The sequence below is a fragment of the Prunus mume genome, linkage group LG7 (genome assembly GCF_029339155.1).
Source record: "Prunus mume cultivar Tortuosa linkage group LG7, ASM2933915v1, whole genome shotgun sequence".
NCBI lineage: Eukaryota > Viridiplantae > Streptophyta > Magnoliopsida > Rosales > Rosaceae > Prunus > Prunus mume.
Genome location: NC_142704.1, coordinates 13,116,990 through 13,135,148, shown reverse-complemented (window position 1 = coordinate 13,135,148; position 18,159 = coordinate 13,116,990). Strand labels below are relative to the sequence as shown.

The 18,159-nt window shown below is 35.6% G+C and overlaps 1 protein-coding gene and 1 pseudogene across 1 annotated transcript; both read left to right on the top strand.

The window, feature by feature from the left end:
* Positions 1-18: 18 nt before the first annotated feature.
* Positions 19-1,569, top strand: LOC103336765 (cytochrome P450 89A2 pseudogene; annotated as a pseudogene).
* Positions 1,570-2,953: 1,384 nt separating this feature from the next.
* On the top strand, positions 2,954-17,331 carry LOC103336711 (LRR receptor-like serine/threonine-protein kinase FEI 2). The gene is made up of 14 exons (XM_008239811.2): positions 2,954-3,261; positions 4,304-4,525; positions 4,886-5,021; positions 5,723-5,794; positions 5,902-5,973; positions 8,524-8,595; positions 10,185-10,256; positions 10,366-10,437; positions 10,800-10,897; positions 11,044-11,211; positions 11,309-11,641; positions 12,736-12,981; positions 16,087-16,220; positions 16,569-17,331. Exons 2-14 carry the CDS (start codon positions 4,429-4,431, stop codon positions 16,785-16,787), a joined length of 1,791 nt encoding a protein of 596 aa, XP_008238033.2. The 5' UTR covers positions 2,954-3,261; positions 4,304-4,428; the 3' UTR covers positions 16,788-17,331.
* Positions 17,332-18,159: the final 828 nt, after the last annotated feature.

Sequence of the window (18,159 nt, the reverse complement as noted above, 5' to 3'; positions counted from 1 at the left end):
TTTTACATACATTTCGAAATGGAGTTTTGGTTTCTTCTCCTTGCCTTTGTTTGCCTCTACATTTCTTTTACTGCACTACTAAAGCTCCTAAGCAATAAAAGACTACCACCAAGTCCCCCAACCTTACCTATCTTAGGGAACATCTATTGGCTTCTCAAATCTTCTAGCAACTTCTCTAATGTTGAGCCCGTTCTCCACCATTTGAGTTCCAAGTATGGCCTATTGTTACTCTTCCATATCGGGTCTCGTCCTGCCATTTTCATCACTACCCACGAAGCTGCTCATCGAGCACGTGTGAGAAATGGTACAATCTTTGTTGGTCGCCCTGCTGCTTTCGAAACCACCCGAATCTTCTTTAGCAACTAGTGCATTGTTAGCTCTGCACCATATGACCCAATTTGGCGTCTCCTTCGTCAAAATCTTATGTCCATAATACATCCTTCTCGACTCAAAACGTATTCGCATGGTCGTAGATGGGCATATAATCTTTTAAAGGATAAGATCTTAGATGAAACAGAATCTGGCAACAAGGCCATCCATGTGGTGCACAATTTTCAATTTGTCATGTTTGGTTTACTATCCTATATGTGTTTTGGAGTCCAATTTGATGGTAAAACCATTAAAGATATTGAAAGCGTGCAACAAGCATTGCTTTTGAATTTTGTTAGGTTCAACAAACTAAAATTTATGCCGACCATATCAAAGATCGTGTTTCGAAAGTTGTGGAAGGAACTCTTACAGATTTGTCGTAATCAAGTAAGTGTCATTCTCTCAATCATAAAACCACGTCATGAATGGTTAATGAGTAAAAAAGTCAACAATGAATTTGAAGACGAAGAATGTATTCTCTCTTATGTTGATAGTCTAATGGATCTTCAGCTCCCCGATGATGGTGGACAAAAGCTTACGGATGATGAAAAGGTAAGTTTGTGTTCGGAGTTTCTGCTAGGCGGAATCGATACATCCACCACCACATTACAATGGGTTATGGCCAACTTAGTGAAGAACCAAGACATACAGAAGAAGCTATTAGATGAAATCAACTCTGTTGTAAAACCGAAACAAGATATTGAAGAAGATGATTTAATAACGATGCCTTATTTAAAGGCAGTTGTGTTAGAAACTCTACGTCGACATCCACCAAGCCATTTCATCTTGCCACGGGCTGTCTTGAAAGATATTCAAATGGATGGTTATGACATACCAAAAGATGCAATGCTGAATTTTACAGTGGCAGAAATGTCACGTGATCCAAATGTGTGGGAAAGACCGATGGAGTTTAGACCAGAGAGATTCATACAAACTGGTCAACAAGAGGTGAAGTTTGATATCAAAGGAGTTAGAGGTATTCAAATGATGCCCTTTGGTGCGGGGAGGAGGATTTGCCCTGCTATTAATGTGTCACTACTTCATGTTGAATATTTTGTGGCCAATTTGGTTAGAGATTTTCAATGGAAGTTGGGAGATCAAAATGAGGTTGACTTGACAGAGAAGCAAGCCTTCACCATGGTCATGAAATATCCACTTTTTACACATATTTCTCCTAGAATAAATTCACATGTACCTTAAACTAAACATTGAAATATTTTTCTTGATTCAATCATAATTAACTGATATTATCATGAAAAAATATAAAGACAATTTTATTAGTATATATCGTTATTTTAATACTAGAAAAAATAAACTTTCATTGACTATAAAAACTGATATTCATTAGAAAATTCAGTCCAAGCTTTAAAAACTAAACAAAATAATAAAATTTAAAAACTCTTCAGTCTCTCAAATTTTTGTCTTCATAATTCCAAGAAAATGAAACATATACTAAATAAACTAACACCCCAGACTAAAGAGAAAGAAAAAAAAAACCAAGAAAACTCATAATATCTAAAATCTAATTAGCCAAAAAAAAAAAATGTTAGTCATTTCTCCACAAGAGAACTCCTTATTAGGTGAACGTTAAAGTAAATGAAAGTTGGTCCTTTCCGGATTATAAAGTATATTGCCCACAATCGTATATATCTACTGAATTTTGCATTTTGTTGCAATCCACACACACACATTGTTAACAATATGCACCATTTTAACATTGTCCATTATATTAAATAAGTATTTGTTTTGTAGGAATTACTCGTTAACACAATTGTTATCTCTATAGACCGTCACCATTTTGAATTCATTGCCCATGGGGCACTTCTCTTTTGTGATGTGAATGAATTGCGTATTTTAGCCCTCATCAATTTATAATACTTTTCTTTCAATTTAAACTTACAAGATCATTCATTTATGGAGCCTATTAGCATTGGTGATAATTCTAGTACTATTACAAAAAAAATTGATGAGCGAAACTTCTCTCATTGAAATAAGCAACTTCTTTTTTTTTTTGGTTTAAGAAAACAAAATATGACAAACTAAATTTACAAAGCCGAAAAGAATTATTTATCTTTTCTACACATAATCTAAACTAAAGAATGTAGTTAAAAGTGGGGACCTGGAAGTAGAGTTGTGCATTTGTGTCAAAAAAATTGAATATTGATCATATCGAACCAAGATGGCGATATACCAAATCAAATTAAACCGATTTTATAAAAAATTAATTACGGTTTAGCCAAACTATTGCTGATATAAATGAGTTTGGTTGATTATGAACCCGAACCGAACCAGGCCAAACTCAACCAAATCTTCCAGTAAATGAAGGAACCGGATAAATGCTGGAAACTTTTTCCACCAAGAGAAATTATGCATGACAACTTTTGTGCACCGTTCAACGGTCCACTCCACTCCACTGTAAAATAGCGAACTGTAGGAGAGCCAATCATTTTATTTTTTATTTTTTTATTTTTTCTTGGGGGTTTCCAATGTTGGGTGTCGGTCGGGGGCATGTATGGAAGGTCAGCGTAGGCACGTGCGAAAGCACTTTCCCCTAATGCCCTATTTTTTAATTGTTTATTTCCAGAGCATCTAAATTCCACACATTCACTCTCACTGCTCTCTCTCTCTCTCTCTCTCTCTTTCTTTCTCTCTCTCTCACGGACACACTCTCTCTGTCTCTGTCTCTCTCTCTCTCTCTCTCTCTCTCTCTCTCTCTCGTCTAGCTTTCTCTCTCTTGGCGTAGGCACAAATCTCAGAGACTTCAGCAAAGGGGGAGACTAGTGCGGTGGCGTTTTGGCCTTTCCTGCTCTTTCTTCGTTTCACAGCTCAGTCTACATTCTCTCTCAGATCGATCACAACCAACAGCTGCTTCTTCATCTTTCACATTTCTCGGTAAATCTCACTTAATTTCAGCTCAAGATTTTCTTTTTGCTTTAATTTATGCGATGCTAGCTACTTCAATTTATTTTCGATTATGTTGAAGTGTATGGAAATGTATTAATGGTCTAATTCACTAAGTTTTAGCTGTTAGGACTGGCAGTGGACTTGGAATGAGTAATTGAGAAGTTTCTAATTTGACCAAAAAAATGAAAGAATGATTGATGGTGCTTAAGATTTTTCTTGGGTGGAGTTCTTTCTTCGCTTGAAGATAAATTCAATGTGTTATTTGGTTTACTAATTGCATTTATTATTCGACTTGCTTTTGTAATCCTTGACAGTTATGAGCTTGTTATAGTAAATTACATATCGTTTTAAATGTGCATGTAAATCCAACCTAGATAGTTTGGCACACAATGGGTCTATATGCAAAGACTTGTGTTTTACCGTTAATAAAATAATTTATTGTATGAGTTTTGTTGGGTTGGAAATGAAGTATATCATGGTCATTATAGTTAAGTTTTGGGGTTATGAAAGAGCTTAGTTGGTGACCGGAAGGTAAAATGGGAGAACAAGAGGGTAGGGTTGAAATGATTTGTCATCCGCACTCTAAACTAGGGTAGCTTTGAAATGGTATGATACTCAGCATTTTCCTAGATCTTTTTAAATGTGGTTGTTTATTATCTGTCTGATGTATCTGTTTTGCTAGTTCGTGGATGCACTTTTGCTGTATTGCTTACCGTGAGTATAGTAATTTCCATTGTACCTGATGCCATCTTCAGTTATTTTTCATTTTCCAACACATTAATGGAAACTGTTTTGTGTTTTTTTAGGAAGCTTGAAGGATTCCTAACATGTGATATAGTATAGATCTGGACTGAACATATGACAATTTATAAATAGTAATTTGTATTTGCTAAATCTAAGATAATACATTCAAATGGCTACTTTTTTTGGCCGATTTCAAACCGCTATTAAACACAGAAAAATGCATACAAATGTTAAAATGCTTTGGTCACTTTCTTGAATGAGGTTCTTGTGTTGCTTCTACTGTTAGACTCCAGGCTTCCTTTTTCTTGCATTTCCGGCTGCTGGATGTCATCATCAACTAGAGGGAAGCATTTTAAAGCTTGGCGTGTCAGATGAATTATAGTTGCTCTATTATGCTTGACCAGTGCCACTATGGGCATCTTTTTGGTGAAATGGAGTGGACCCTGGCTTCTTTACATTCTACTGCTTTACATAATAACAAACGAATGCAGAGCTATCAGTCGTGATGGTAATTTGACAAATTTTTGTTTCTCTCTTGTCCTTTTTCTTCTACTTAATTTTGAGTTGTCTTGAGGCATGCCAAATATTATAACTAATGAAGAAATATCAACTGACTTCTTACCATCAAAACAAAACCTTGGAAATAATGGATATGCTGTTTTATTTTTATTTGCTGATGTATAGCCTATGTGAAGTTTGGTTAGAAACACTAATCAGGTAATCACACAAGTTATTCCAAGAATGTGCCCGTAGTAGTGTGTACGTTTACTTAATCTGAAAAAGTAGTCTATTCTTGTGTATTACTAGACTGACAGACATGCCCTAATCTGATATGGTTGGTATATTGAATGCTGTTTCTAATTTGCAGGTGAGGCACTTCTAAGCTTCAGGACAGCAGTTGTTAGTTCAGATGGTATCCTTATTCAATGGAGACCAGAAGATCCCGATCCTTGTAATTGGAAAGGAGTGAAATGTGATAAGAAAACAAAGAGAGTAATCTACTTGTGAGTTCTGAATACCTATAATTATGTTCTGTGTCACTTTATATGCATATCGAACTAACACTTGTTTCTTGATATTTGTGTGGATGGTTTTGGTTTTTTCTTTGCTTTAGAGGACATCTTGTCCCTGGTAATGCATCATTGCTCTTTTTAATAAGGTCTTGTCTCGTATTAGAAAGAAAAAAAAGACTTGTGTGTTTATCTCCACATTGGTGTCAAATGTGTAAAAAAAGGGGAGAATGTTCATCAAACCTTTTAACATTGTTCTTTCACTAGACAAGTATACTCTCAATTATTGGGGATGTTTGACATTTTGTGGTTTGATCTCGTGTACGATACTTTGTTAGTAGGGAATAACAAGAAAGCAGTGACTTTTTGAAAGTGTGCGACTTTTGCTCTTCAATGGACTGTCTGATCGAAAAGAAATAAGGGAGTTTTTGAATGCAAGTTGAAGAGGTGGATTTACTTAGGATAGAATTAAGGTCATAGCTTCTCTTCGGGCATCGTTGTCTGACATTTTAGAGACATTCCCTTCAGTGTTATTCTTCTGGATTCGGAGAAAGTGCAGTGGGGCATGCTTTTGTTCCTTGGTCCATTGCCGGATAGACCTTATAATTCATTATCGAGACCTAATTTCTTTTTTGCATAAGAATGAAAATTGTTACTTGCAATTATAAGTTTGCTTCTCATGACTTATCTGGCAGGAGTCTTGCTGGTCACAAGTTGAGTGGATCCATATCACCCGACCTTGGGAAGTTAGATCAGCTGAAGATTTTGTATGTATCTTTGAGAAATATAATAGCTTTTCTGGTAGTTGATGTATCTTTGATATATCAAAATGTCTTCCTCTGACTGATTCTATGAATGATGTATTATGTTGTAGAGCTCTTCATAACAACAACTTTTATGGGACTATTCCTTCAGATCTGGGGAATTGCACGGAGTTGCAGGGAATGTAAGTTCACCTGCACTAATTGTTATCTTGTAAAGTGTTCTTATGTTCACTACTGAGTGATGGTTGTTCATATTTCCAATTAGTTGGTTGGAGATCATTATATACAGTGATTCAACAAAGAGAATTTGTTTAATAATAGATATGTGCTCATCCTTTTAACTGTTTTCTTTTTATTTTTTTACCATCTCTGCTAAAAAGGTGACTCCTTTTGTTTTCTGGATATCATATGATAAGGTGATTTGAATAACTGATGGCTTTAGATTTGAATTAGTTAACTAAGTATTTTAACTTGTTTGGCTGTGAGTGAACCTTGAAATCATATAATAGACATATTAACTGTCAATTTGGTAAACCCTTAACAATAAAAATTAGTAATACCAACACTCCTTCTCAAGGTGGTGTATAGATTACAGATGCCCAATTTGCATAAAGTTGAATGAAAAACTTTACTTGGGATGCTCCTTTGTCAAGAAAAATATCTTCCGTCATGACAGCATTTTACAAATTATGCCGGCATCTAATTTCTCCTTGATGAAATTCTTGTCAAATTTAATACGTTTAGTCCTATCATTTTCAATCTGATAGAGCTTTACCGATTGAAGGCTTAATATCACTATAAAGTGTCATAGGAACTTGTTTAAAACTCAATTCCTTGAACAATATTTGTAACCACAGCTATTAAGAAATCCAATACACCATAGCCTAAGATTCTGTTTTTCCACTTGACCTCGCAACCACTGATTGTTTCTTAGTTTCCGGTTACCAAGGTTCCAATAAAGGTGTAGTAACTTAAAGTGGACCTTCTATCATCAACAGAACCAACTTACTCAACATCTGTGTATGCTTCCACCTTTAAGTGTCCATGCTTAGAAAATAAAAATCTTCTCCAGGAGCATATTTCAATTATTACATGTGAAAACTTACATCTAGATGCGGAGAATAGGCTGCATGCATAAACTGGCTGAATACACTCGCAACGTAAGATATAGAGGACATGTGTCTGAAAAGAATCAAGCTTTTGATACCTTCCTCATAAACGTGACCAGCTTAGTTTGAGTATCAACATGTTTGCATCCTACCATCCGCCTATCTTGAAGAAGATGCATTTTGTTTGGAAATATGCCTTTTCCTGATCTGGCAACTTCGATATGAAGACTAGGTCTCCGAATCTCTCTCAAATTCATTAGCTAAGCGAGTTTTCAACATTTTCAACTTTTAAGCATCACCCCAGTGAATCACTTGTCATGAACACACACAATAGCTGCTGCAATTTTACTTTGAGAGGCAAATATATACAGTGTGATTATCATGAGTAAGTTTATAACCAGATTTCACCATACTGGCATAGTTGTCTGAAACTCATCAAAACAAGCACTAGGGAATTGTTTCATTTAAATATATTTTTGGTGGACATCTTGTATTCTGTCCACTGTTGGAACTGCTTTCAGGTGAACATTTTGTGCTCTGTAGGTTTTGTCGGAGTTTTCTAAGTGTTTCAATAAATTTTGTTTCTCATTAGAATAGTGCAATTGAATAGGATCAAGAAATTGGATGTTCTTGAGGGGGAAAGAGTGTTGGTGAGGCGTTGAGAAGGGAAGTTCTGATCTTAGGAATTGTTTTGAGGACGGTGATGAAGGAGGAAATTTCATGGAGGCAAAAGAACAGTGGTGAAATGGATTAGAGAATAGGATAACAAAGTTGTTTTGTAGCTTACCTTCGGTAGAAAAGTGAATAAGTTGAGGATGGCAAGGGTAACCTATTGAGGGTGAGGGCAATCAATATGATTTCGGATTTGGAAGTGAAAATGATTGAAGAATCCTAATCACTCTTTTATTTCTTAATGTGTTGTGAAACTGTTCTCCTTGACCATGTGGAAAGCTTAGTTCAGTTGTCTTCATCTCTCAATAATTTTGCCAAAGTTTTTAGGTTATTTCAGGTATTCTTAACAGCTTATGTTAATACATGGATGACGTAAATCTTTGCATTTAACCTTTGAAGAAGTAGAACTTAAATGAAATTACTCACCTGAAATGGACTGATTTGTGCTATGAATATGACCTTGTCATGCATTTTTATTGTCTCTATTAGATATATCCACCTCCTTGGATCCCTTGGAACTGTTTCATGTGTGGTTAAACCTGACTCAAGTATGAGTACTTTACTTATATTAGTATGTATTGTTTGCTTAATACTAGTGTTGTTTTTGTTCTAGTATATTCATATTTAAAAGCAGCAGTGCTATCTTTCACTTCTTAGTATTGTTTTTCCTCGTAGCATCTTTCATTTAGCTTGTGACAAGAATAGCTTGTCCTAGGTGTAGCTTAACAATTTGTATAGAAATATCTGTATTTTATCTGTGTTTCATTCTGAACTGAGTAATTTTGCTTATTTCTGAAAGTTAAGTTATAAGTTGCAGCTTTTACAATTTGTTTTCTTTGATTGTCAATAGAAAAATTTCCAAACTATATCTGTATTTTATCCACATTTCCTTTTCATACCGAGTAATCCTGTTTGTTTCCTGCTGAAGTTGAGTTTATTTTGTTCATACAGATACTTGCAGGGTAATTACTTAAGTGGATTAATTCCCAATGAATTGGGAAAGCTTTTAGACCTCAAATATTTGTGAGTTGTTTCTAACAATGTTGTTAATTTTTTTTTTATATCCTTTTAAATGCTTTTCGTATTTCCTAGTTTTAAATTTGATAACTAAGGTGATGCATCCATTGTAAGATTGTAGCTTGAAAGATATCAAATAAACATCCCAGGACCAAATTGTTATCCTGTAGGCGTGAGATTTCTTAATAACTTATGCTTTCTTGTTTAACAACTGTTTTTCATTGTAATGATAAATTTGTTTAATTCACGGTCTTTTAAAGCAATATGCAGGAGAAGTTAAATTTCGCACTGTACATGCATTGATGTTTTCATGTATACAGTTTTACTATAGAGCTGTTTATTTAGCTTACCACAAGACAACTAAGCTGCTTAGATATCGATAAAGATATGAAATGGTAAAGATAAGGAATGAATCACTTTAAAGTGGAACCAGAACTAGGAGCAATAAGAGTTTTCTTCACTCATCAAATGAAATGGATATGGTAGATGAAAGGGTTGCCTGATTCTTCATCTAGTTATTTGTACATTTTAATCTAGTGAACCTGCCAGGTAAAATTTTCTAGATGTACCTCGGGGAAATTTAAATAGTTATCTGTTTAAGCTGGGGCAGCAATCTTCGTTTATAGTGTCCTTTACTTCATTTAACTAATTCTATATGGGTTAAGAGTTTATAGCTTTAAACAAGTTATTTTGTAGATCTGTTGTCTGCGGTTATGGCTAACAAAAGTATTTAACTTATCATCACTGGATGTGACAATGAGACAGTAAATACTATACTGATTAACATATTTATGTATAAAATTTCGAGTTTCATATTATACCATTGTAGTTAGTGAATGCTCTCATATGTCGCCCTATGATGTGCATTTATTTTTTATTTTGAATGCTATAGCTTATTCAACAGTTATAATATTTGTACAAATGTTTGGAAGAAATAAACCTATTAGAAGCAATAATGATGTAGGATATGGGTGAATTGAGTATTTAGGTAGTTTAGCGGAAGCGGAAACAACGGAAAACAGAAAATAGAACTAAAGGGATAGGTCTGGAATCAGTCCAGAGGTTTGGCTTCACACCAAGTAGTCACCAATCTCTGGAAAATAAGCTTTTCTTTATATCTCAACAACTGAATTTTAAAGAATTACATGGGGGTATATATAGCAAACTAAAACCTAGAGACAATAGGATAAAAAAATCCCTTGCTAAAACAGAAATTCTAACCTATATAAATAGAAAACTTATAAATCCTACTAAAATCTGGAAAACTTAAATATCTTACTAAAATTTGGAAAACTCAGAGAACAAGTTAGAAACTAATTGCAGGAATAAAAAATTGCCAGATTTAAAGACCAAATTAAATGACTTCCTCCTCCATCTCTTTCTTTTGTAAACCATAGATGTCCTCATCAAATAATATGCATGATATGGTTGTTAATTCCTCGCACATATTAACTTCAGATGATGCAAATGATTATGATGTTGAAATATTCTTGGAAAGCATGAAGTCCAATTTATCGAATCAGTAGATTTATTATTCTCATGCATTTGGTGTTACAATGTGGAACTCATCACTATTCTATGTTCTTAAATTACAGAGATATTTCAAGTAACTCTCTCAGTGGGAATATTCCTGTGTCACTAGGGAAGTTGGATAAGCTTGTCACTTTGTGAGTGCCTCATTCTTTTTAGTTATATCCAAACTTGATAATTGGTGCTTTATTGAACATGGGAAATTTGATCTATTTTATTGATCAATGGAATCTTGACTTTCTGTAGCAATGTGTCAAACAATTTTCTGGTTGGACCAATACCATCTGATGGCATGCTTACCACCTTACCTCAAAGCTCGTAAGTACAGCTCATCTTCTGAAGTTTATGTGTTCTGGGTCATCATGAAGCTATTTGATAGCGTACAGTTCTCACTTATTCATGATTCGTATGCTGTCTACTTCATTTCACACTCTTTACATTCCTATGTCCTTTATCTTTAATCTTCCAGTAGGGTGAAATATTTCTAATGTAAAAGTGATGAATGATCAACATGGAAAGGGATTGTTATCATATTATTGCCCATCTAATGTCTACTCTGATAGACTTTCTTAAGATCTCTATCTTGCCACAGTTACTGACAATTTATATGGAACTATGGAAATGTGGTCCCTAAAGATTCCCATGTTATTTAAATAGTCAATTGCTACATTTCATTGCAGCTTTGATGGAAATCGTGATTTGTGTGGGAAACAAATCAGTACTATATGCAAAGATGACCCTCGAGAATCTCCACCAAATTCCCAATCTCCAAACTCAGGTAAACCTCCTTCGAAGTGAAATAGATGGGTGCAATGTGTGTGAATATCCAGAGAATCCTTAGGAAGTGAAAGAATTTCTATTATTACAGAATTAAAAATGTTTAAAACCTTATGGTGTTCATGTTTTGTATTTAACCCATTGTAGATCAAAATCAAGGTGGAAAGAAGAAATACTCTGGTCGGCTACTTATTAGTGCATCAGCAACTGTGGGTGCACTTCTTCTGGTGGCTCTCATGTGTTTCTGGGGTTGCTTTCTTTATAAAAAGTTTGGTAAACATGACAGTAAAGGTCTCGCAATGGATGTTAGTGGAGGTACTGTTCCTAGCTATTTTATGGGTTATATTTGATTTACATGTAGCAAATCTTGAGTTCCTGGACCGATATCTCTACTAACACTTTGTTACTTCAGGTGCATCAATTGTAATGTTTCATGGAGATTTGCCATACTCATCTAAAGACATAATTAAGAAATTAGAGACTTTGAATGAGGAACACATAATTGGTTGTGGGGGCTTTGGAACAGTGTACAAGCTTGCAATGGATGATGGCAATCTATTTGCATTAAAAAGAATTGTAAAGATGAATGAGGGTTTTGATCGTTTTTTCGAAAGGGAGCTAGAAATTCTTGGAAGTATAAAACACCGATACCTAGTGAATTTAAGGGGATATTGCAATTCTCCTACATCAAAGTTGTTAATCTATGATTTCCTATCTGGTGGAAGCCTTGATGAAGCTCTTCATGGTGAGATGTTTTTCTTGTGTTTAACTTTATTGCTTTGACATGCTACATGTGCATCTGGTTTAATGTAATAATATAGTTATTTAAACATGAATTAGAATCCAGGAAACGAAGTTGAAAGAAAATCCTTTTTAAAAGAGAGAGAAAACCCCTAGAAGGCAAACTAAGATTGGAATATATATTTTGTTAAAAAGGAAAAGAAAGAAAAAGAAGTAATGCATATAACTATTTCAATATTTAAGACTGTCCAACAAAAGGACAGTGGTGTCTTTTTATTGAGGTTTCGAATAGACACGCATCATGATCTCCATCAGGTGGATATGCATCATTTATCAGGCTCAATATTTAGTGTACGGTATGGTACATTCGTCGATTCAGGATTTCCACTTCAATGGAAATTTTGTGCTTCAAACATTCTTATAACAAGGAGCATAAAATGTGGCCCAAAATCACCTTAATAGTTGATAAATCAACCGTGTCTGTACAGTTCCTGTATTCCTTAATAACATGTTAAAACACATGCATGTCATAGACATCAAATATAAGTAATTTGATTTTCAGAACAATGAAATACCATGTAACTAAATGAGGAATTGGGTAAGTTATTAGTGATCAAGTGCATTTTGTAGAAAATAATGCTGCTATATTTTTCCATCATATTCAATGTTTTAAGCTTTTGTTTTATTAGGTTGTTTGTTGCTATTGCTTCCAAACGAGAAACAAAACTTAACGAATTAACTTAATTGGTGAAGATATGGTGAAGAAGCTGTCCCTTGGATGCAAAACCTAACACCATCAACTTGCTAACTGATAGCAAAATGATGTTGCATCAAAGCAAGCTAAATAAAATCTTCAGAGACAGCAGCCCTTGGAATTCCTATAATCAAAACCAAATCCAATAATGACTAATGAGATCCAAAATTGCACTTTGTCCTACCAAAGTTGATCAGTAATCCTAATTTTCATAACATCACTTTCATTTTACCAGAGACCTTTTTGTTTCTTGCTTTTGTACAAATTTTTTCCTTCACATTATACATATTTGTTATGTAGAAATAAACCCTTGGAACAATAATATTCCGTAATGCATTCCACAGAAAGATCTGAGCAGCTAGACTGGGATGCACGCTTGAATATCATAATGGGAGCAGCAAAAGGCCTGGCTTACTTGCATCACGATTGCTCACCTAGGATCATACATCGAGACATAAAGTCAAGCAATATTTTGCTTGATGGAAATCTTGAGGCACGAGTATCTGACTTTGGACTTGCCAAACTGTTGGAGGACGAAGAATCTCACATTACGACAATTGTTGCTGGAACATTTGGTTATTTGGCTCCAGGTAAGCAATATGAATTTGACTAGAGTTTCCTGTTTAAATATGCTGAGCTCTCAACTGAATTCTTATATTCTGAATTCTTATATTGACTAGATCCACAGTAGTTGGAAAACAGTAATCAGGATTTTGACCTAGAACAGACTTTCACACACTACCAAAACGATTTGCGGTGCATAAAAGCTGGTGAGGTCAAGACCCGCTTTTTTTGTTTGGTCAGTAAGCTGATTTGGTTATAACAACAGAATCGCAATAAAACAAAAGTGAAGCAGCAGTCCACTAAACTAAACACCCAAATAGAGCAGCCAAGCTGCGTAAGAGAGCCTATACAGAGCCAGAACAACAGATTAACACAGTAGAACTCCCAAGTAACAACAAAACCACAGAACAATCCTGACAGAATCCTAAGCAGTAAAACAAGAATAGTAATCATCAAAACAATACTAAAAGCTAAAACAGAACATCCAAAAAGCTGCCAAACCACAAACATGTAAATATATCCTAGGAATGGGGGTTACCAATTCATGTTCAGGAGGAACAGAGTATCTCTGAATTCATAAGAAATGACCATAGTGAAGCCCAGAATTTGACTATTTTCCATAAGGAAACCACTACTAGAAAATCTCTACCGCACACTGCAGGACCTCTGCCTTCTTTCTTCCACTGAAAGCACAATGCCTGAATGATTAAGTAATCACAAGCACAGGGCATCACCCAGCTCAGTCTAGCTACCTCAAATGTCTTAGACCGCTCTCTCAAAGCAACAAGAAAATATAGGAAAATTTGGTGTTTGGAGTCATCAGGATTCTCTTGTAAATCCTTTTCAAGGCATCTGTTATTCAAAGGGAAGGTGGGGATGGTGCTTGGGAGGTGTGATGTGACGGCTGTTTTTGGTAGTTTGAGTGGAAAGAAGTAGAAGGATTTTTACGATGTTAGAGAGGAGGAAGTGGATAATTTGTGGGAGAGAGTCTGATTTTGGGCTACTTTATGGGCTCCAGTTTCTCGAGAATTTAGGGACTATTCTTTTTCACGTATACTGTGGGATTGGAAAATTGTGGCCTTAGAGTATTGTCATGGTAGTCTGCATTTTGTTGCAAGTCTTTTGGTGCCTGTTTTAAATTTTAGTATTTGTTAGGTTCGTTGGGTCTGAGGAAACCTTGTCCTCTGTTTCGTACTCTTTCTTTTCCTCGATGAAGTTTGTTTTCTTTAGAAACAAAAAAAACAAAAAAAGAAAGAATAAGAGCAAAGGTTAGACTCCCCTATCCAAAAATCTTCCCAAAAATGAATCCTCTCCCCATTTCCCAATATGGAGCAAAGGATAGACTCTAAGACAAAAAATCTGTGATAAATGCCCCTCCGTGGACAGTAAATGGAGCCTCTTAACCACCACTTTAGAGCCCCACCCATTGACACGCAAACCATGTTTACTCCGGATGCCTGAATGCCTAAGAGAATGTGACTTTAGAATATATCTCCACAATTACTTATCTGAAAAAGCCAATCTTTCTGTTGAGCAAGTTTAGCACTCCTAAGCCACTGTTGGCCCTGAGAATGAGATGCAACATTCTAATTCACTAAGTGATCTATCTTTCCTTCATCCATACCCTTTCCTTAAAAAATCATGCATAAGCTTTTTGTTTTTGTTTGCCACCTTGCAAGGTAACCAAAACATAGAGAGGTAGTAAATTGGTAGACTTGCAGATCTGGTTGAACCAAGTTAAGCCTCCTGCTCTGAGATAAAAAGCCGCTGTTCCAACTATCCAACCTTCTTTGGATTGTCCCAAACCATGGGGACGTGTAAACTGGAAGCTCTGGGGTTTCTCCCTCTAAAAGACAACCGAAGTACTTATAGGCTGACCTTCCACAACATCCCAATCATGCCCGTAAGAGATTCCAACTTTCTCTTTTAATACCAACTACTAGACTTTTGACTATTCACTTGCAACCTTGACCAAACAGCAGAATCGCTGTCACTGTAATTTTTTGGGGCAACAGTTTCTGAAACTAAGTTCCCAAATTTCCATTCATCCCCGAAAAACTGGAAATTTGTCATTTGCAAACTGAAGGTGTCACACCATCAGAATTAACACGTGTTCAATTGCTTTTTATCCCATTTGAGTGAGCTTTTAGTGAAACCTCTTCTGGATTTAAAAGAAAAAATATATTTATCTAGAGGGGGAGAAAAGATTGATTAGGGAAGCCAAGTGAGTTGGGATACTCCAGCTTCATGTAAGGTTTTATTGTGGGAGGGATATAAGTTTGGTGGAGAAGAGATGGTCATGGTGTGTGAGAAATGTTCTGCGATGACAATTTTTTGGGTGGTATGGATGGATAGGAATGTAAGGATATTTGAGAGAGCAGTGGATGAGGAGGTGGATCATTTGTGGGATAGAATTCGTTTTGGGATTTCCTTTCGGCTGTGTCTTCAGAGTTATACAGATAGTTTTGTTCTGGTTAGTTTTTTATAATTGGGGTGCTGCTATATTTTAGTTGTCATTGTGACTGCTGTCATGCAATCTTTTGATGTCTAGATCTGTTTGTAGCTTTACATGAGTGGTCTAGTTAGTTCAGTGGAGAACTTGTCCCTTTAGTGTACTGTACTGTTCTTTTTCTATTACTGAAAGTATGCTCCTTATTGAAATAAGAAAATACAAAAGACTTTTCATGACATACAAAAGAGTGTGCACAATGTATTCCTTGTGTTGCTTTGTTTGAGATGATACAGAATTTCTTTGAGAATGAATCCGAAGGAATAATCACATAATCAACAAAATGACCTGGTGATTTCTTCCAAAGAATGAAAGACTACGGATTCATATCTGAGTTGGATAGAGTGAGCATTCCCTTGTGTCCAGCTTTAGAAACATATTTTTCTAGTCCACAAGCACGATTATAATGTGTTCATTTTCACATACAACACCTCAAACTAGAGGTGTCTGGCAATGTATGGGTTTCCAAATCAGCTGCTTATAATAGATGAAATGTGTCTATGTTAGCTGAAAGGGTGGAAAAGTTTCTGGTGTCTATTTGCAGGAAATTCTTTCTGAAATAGTAAAAATGTAGTTTATCTTACGTTTATATACATTCTGAGTTACTTGACATCATTGGCAGAGTATATGCAAAGTGGCAGAGCAACTGAGAAGACTGATGTTTATAGTTTTGGGGTCCTGGTGCTTGAAGTGTTGAGCGGAAAACGACCCACAGATGCATCATTCATTGAGAAGGGCCTCAACATTGTTGGCTGGGTATGTCTCTTTTCTACTTGTGTTTTCTGTAGAAAGTGATCTTTTTCTTGTGGTTATATTGCTTTTTGATACGAAGTTAGATCTAGTGGTGACATTCTGTGCAAATTGTGTACTCTAAATTTGGCTGCATATCCACATCAACTATTGGAAAGCAATTACTCCTCTTGTTCAATATTATAGGTGAGAGAAAGAAAATGAAAATGCTGTGGGTTTTGATTGATTGTTGCAGTCAAGTAGATCTTATGTGAAAGTTTTGGAGCTACTACCTCCTTAATGGTCCTCCTAATATGATTTTGTGAATTCCACCATGAGTCAACTCTTCTAATCTATTTATAACGCCCTTTGCAGTTAAATTTTCTGGTCACAGAGAATAGGCAAAGAGACATTGTTGATCCACAGTGCGAGGGGGTGCAAGCTGAAAGCCTTGATGCTTTGCTCTCCGTTGCCATTCAATGTGTTTCTTCAACTTCCGAAGATCGACCCTCCATGCATAGGGTGGTCCAGGTGCTTGAATCTGAGGTCATGACACCATGCCCAAGTGACTTCTACGATTCCAGCTCTGATTAAAAAAGCTTTATGCAGGCAGGGCAAGTCAGAATTTGCATCTACATTGGTCTCATCTCATGTCAGGCATATGTAATGCAAACAGTGAAAGGGACTCAGAATCTGCAAAGGTACATTATCCATTCGATTCGTTCATTCTTTCTGCAGATTAGTGGTATTTAGAAGGCGGCCTGTACCATCTGTTGTCTACATGGCCAAGCATCTTATTCATGACCAATGAGATTCTGAGTGTAATTTGCTCGTCTTGCCTTCATTTTGCTCGGATGCGTTCAGACTCGTCTCTGCATGCGGATGGAAAATAATTCCACCTGTTGGAGTCTTTTATTTAGTGTTTCTTTTTCTTTCTTTATCTTGTAATTCCTCTCGCCTTTTGTTACCCAAAATTAAGTGTATATGATATTTATATAAATAGAAGGTGGTCGCTCCAGAAATGATTCTTGTTTATGCCATTTTTGTAAAATATGATTTCATGACAATAACCAGTCAAGTATTGTAGTGCCTATGGCCCCTGTTTGTTATGTAATATTATGTTTCCCTTCTGTACAAATTCAATTCTTAAATCTGCTTTAATGCTGGTTTTACTTTTTGACAGAATATGTAAAATGAAAAAGGAATTGTGGAGTGAGTTTATTTTACGTATTACGGTTCCATAATTTTATTATTATTTTTTTGTTCAAATCGGATGAACCGAATTTCATTGATAAAGGACACTCATAATTTTATTATTTAGTCCGCCTTTTAGCAAATATGATTTTCGTTGGCTATTCATTTTGCATATGTTATTAGTAGGGCTGGGCATTTGGACCCGAAATCTAGCCAACCCGCCCAAACCAAACCTGATCGATTTGGTTTGGTTGGTTTTTTTTCATTTTTTTTGGGTCATCGGTTTGAACCCAAACTAAACCGAAATATATAGTTCGGTTTACGGTTTGTAATATTCAAACTCACGGTTTAACCAAACCAAACTGAAGATATTAAAAAATATTATATATAATATTATTTAAGAAAATATATATATATATATATATATAATACATAGTTTCAATCTTTTCTTTTTCTTCTCTCAATTTCTCCATTTGTCTTGTCTTCATCAATCCCTCTCTATTTTAATTTTCTCATTCTTCTTATATATGTCTTCACGCCCTCTCCCCGTCTCGCACTTCTTTTTTCATTCTTCTTCTTCTCTCTCCTTTCTTTTTCTCCTCTTCTTCTTCTTCTTCTCCATCTCTCCCTCTCTTTTTTTTCTTCTCCTCTCCATTGCTTTTATTTCCTCTCTCTCTCTCTCTCTCTCTCTCTCTCTCTCTCTAAAGCCAAAAAACCGAAACCAAACCAAACCAAACCACCAAGTCCGATTAATCGAAGTGGTCGGTTTTCA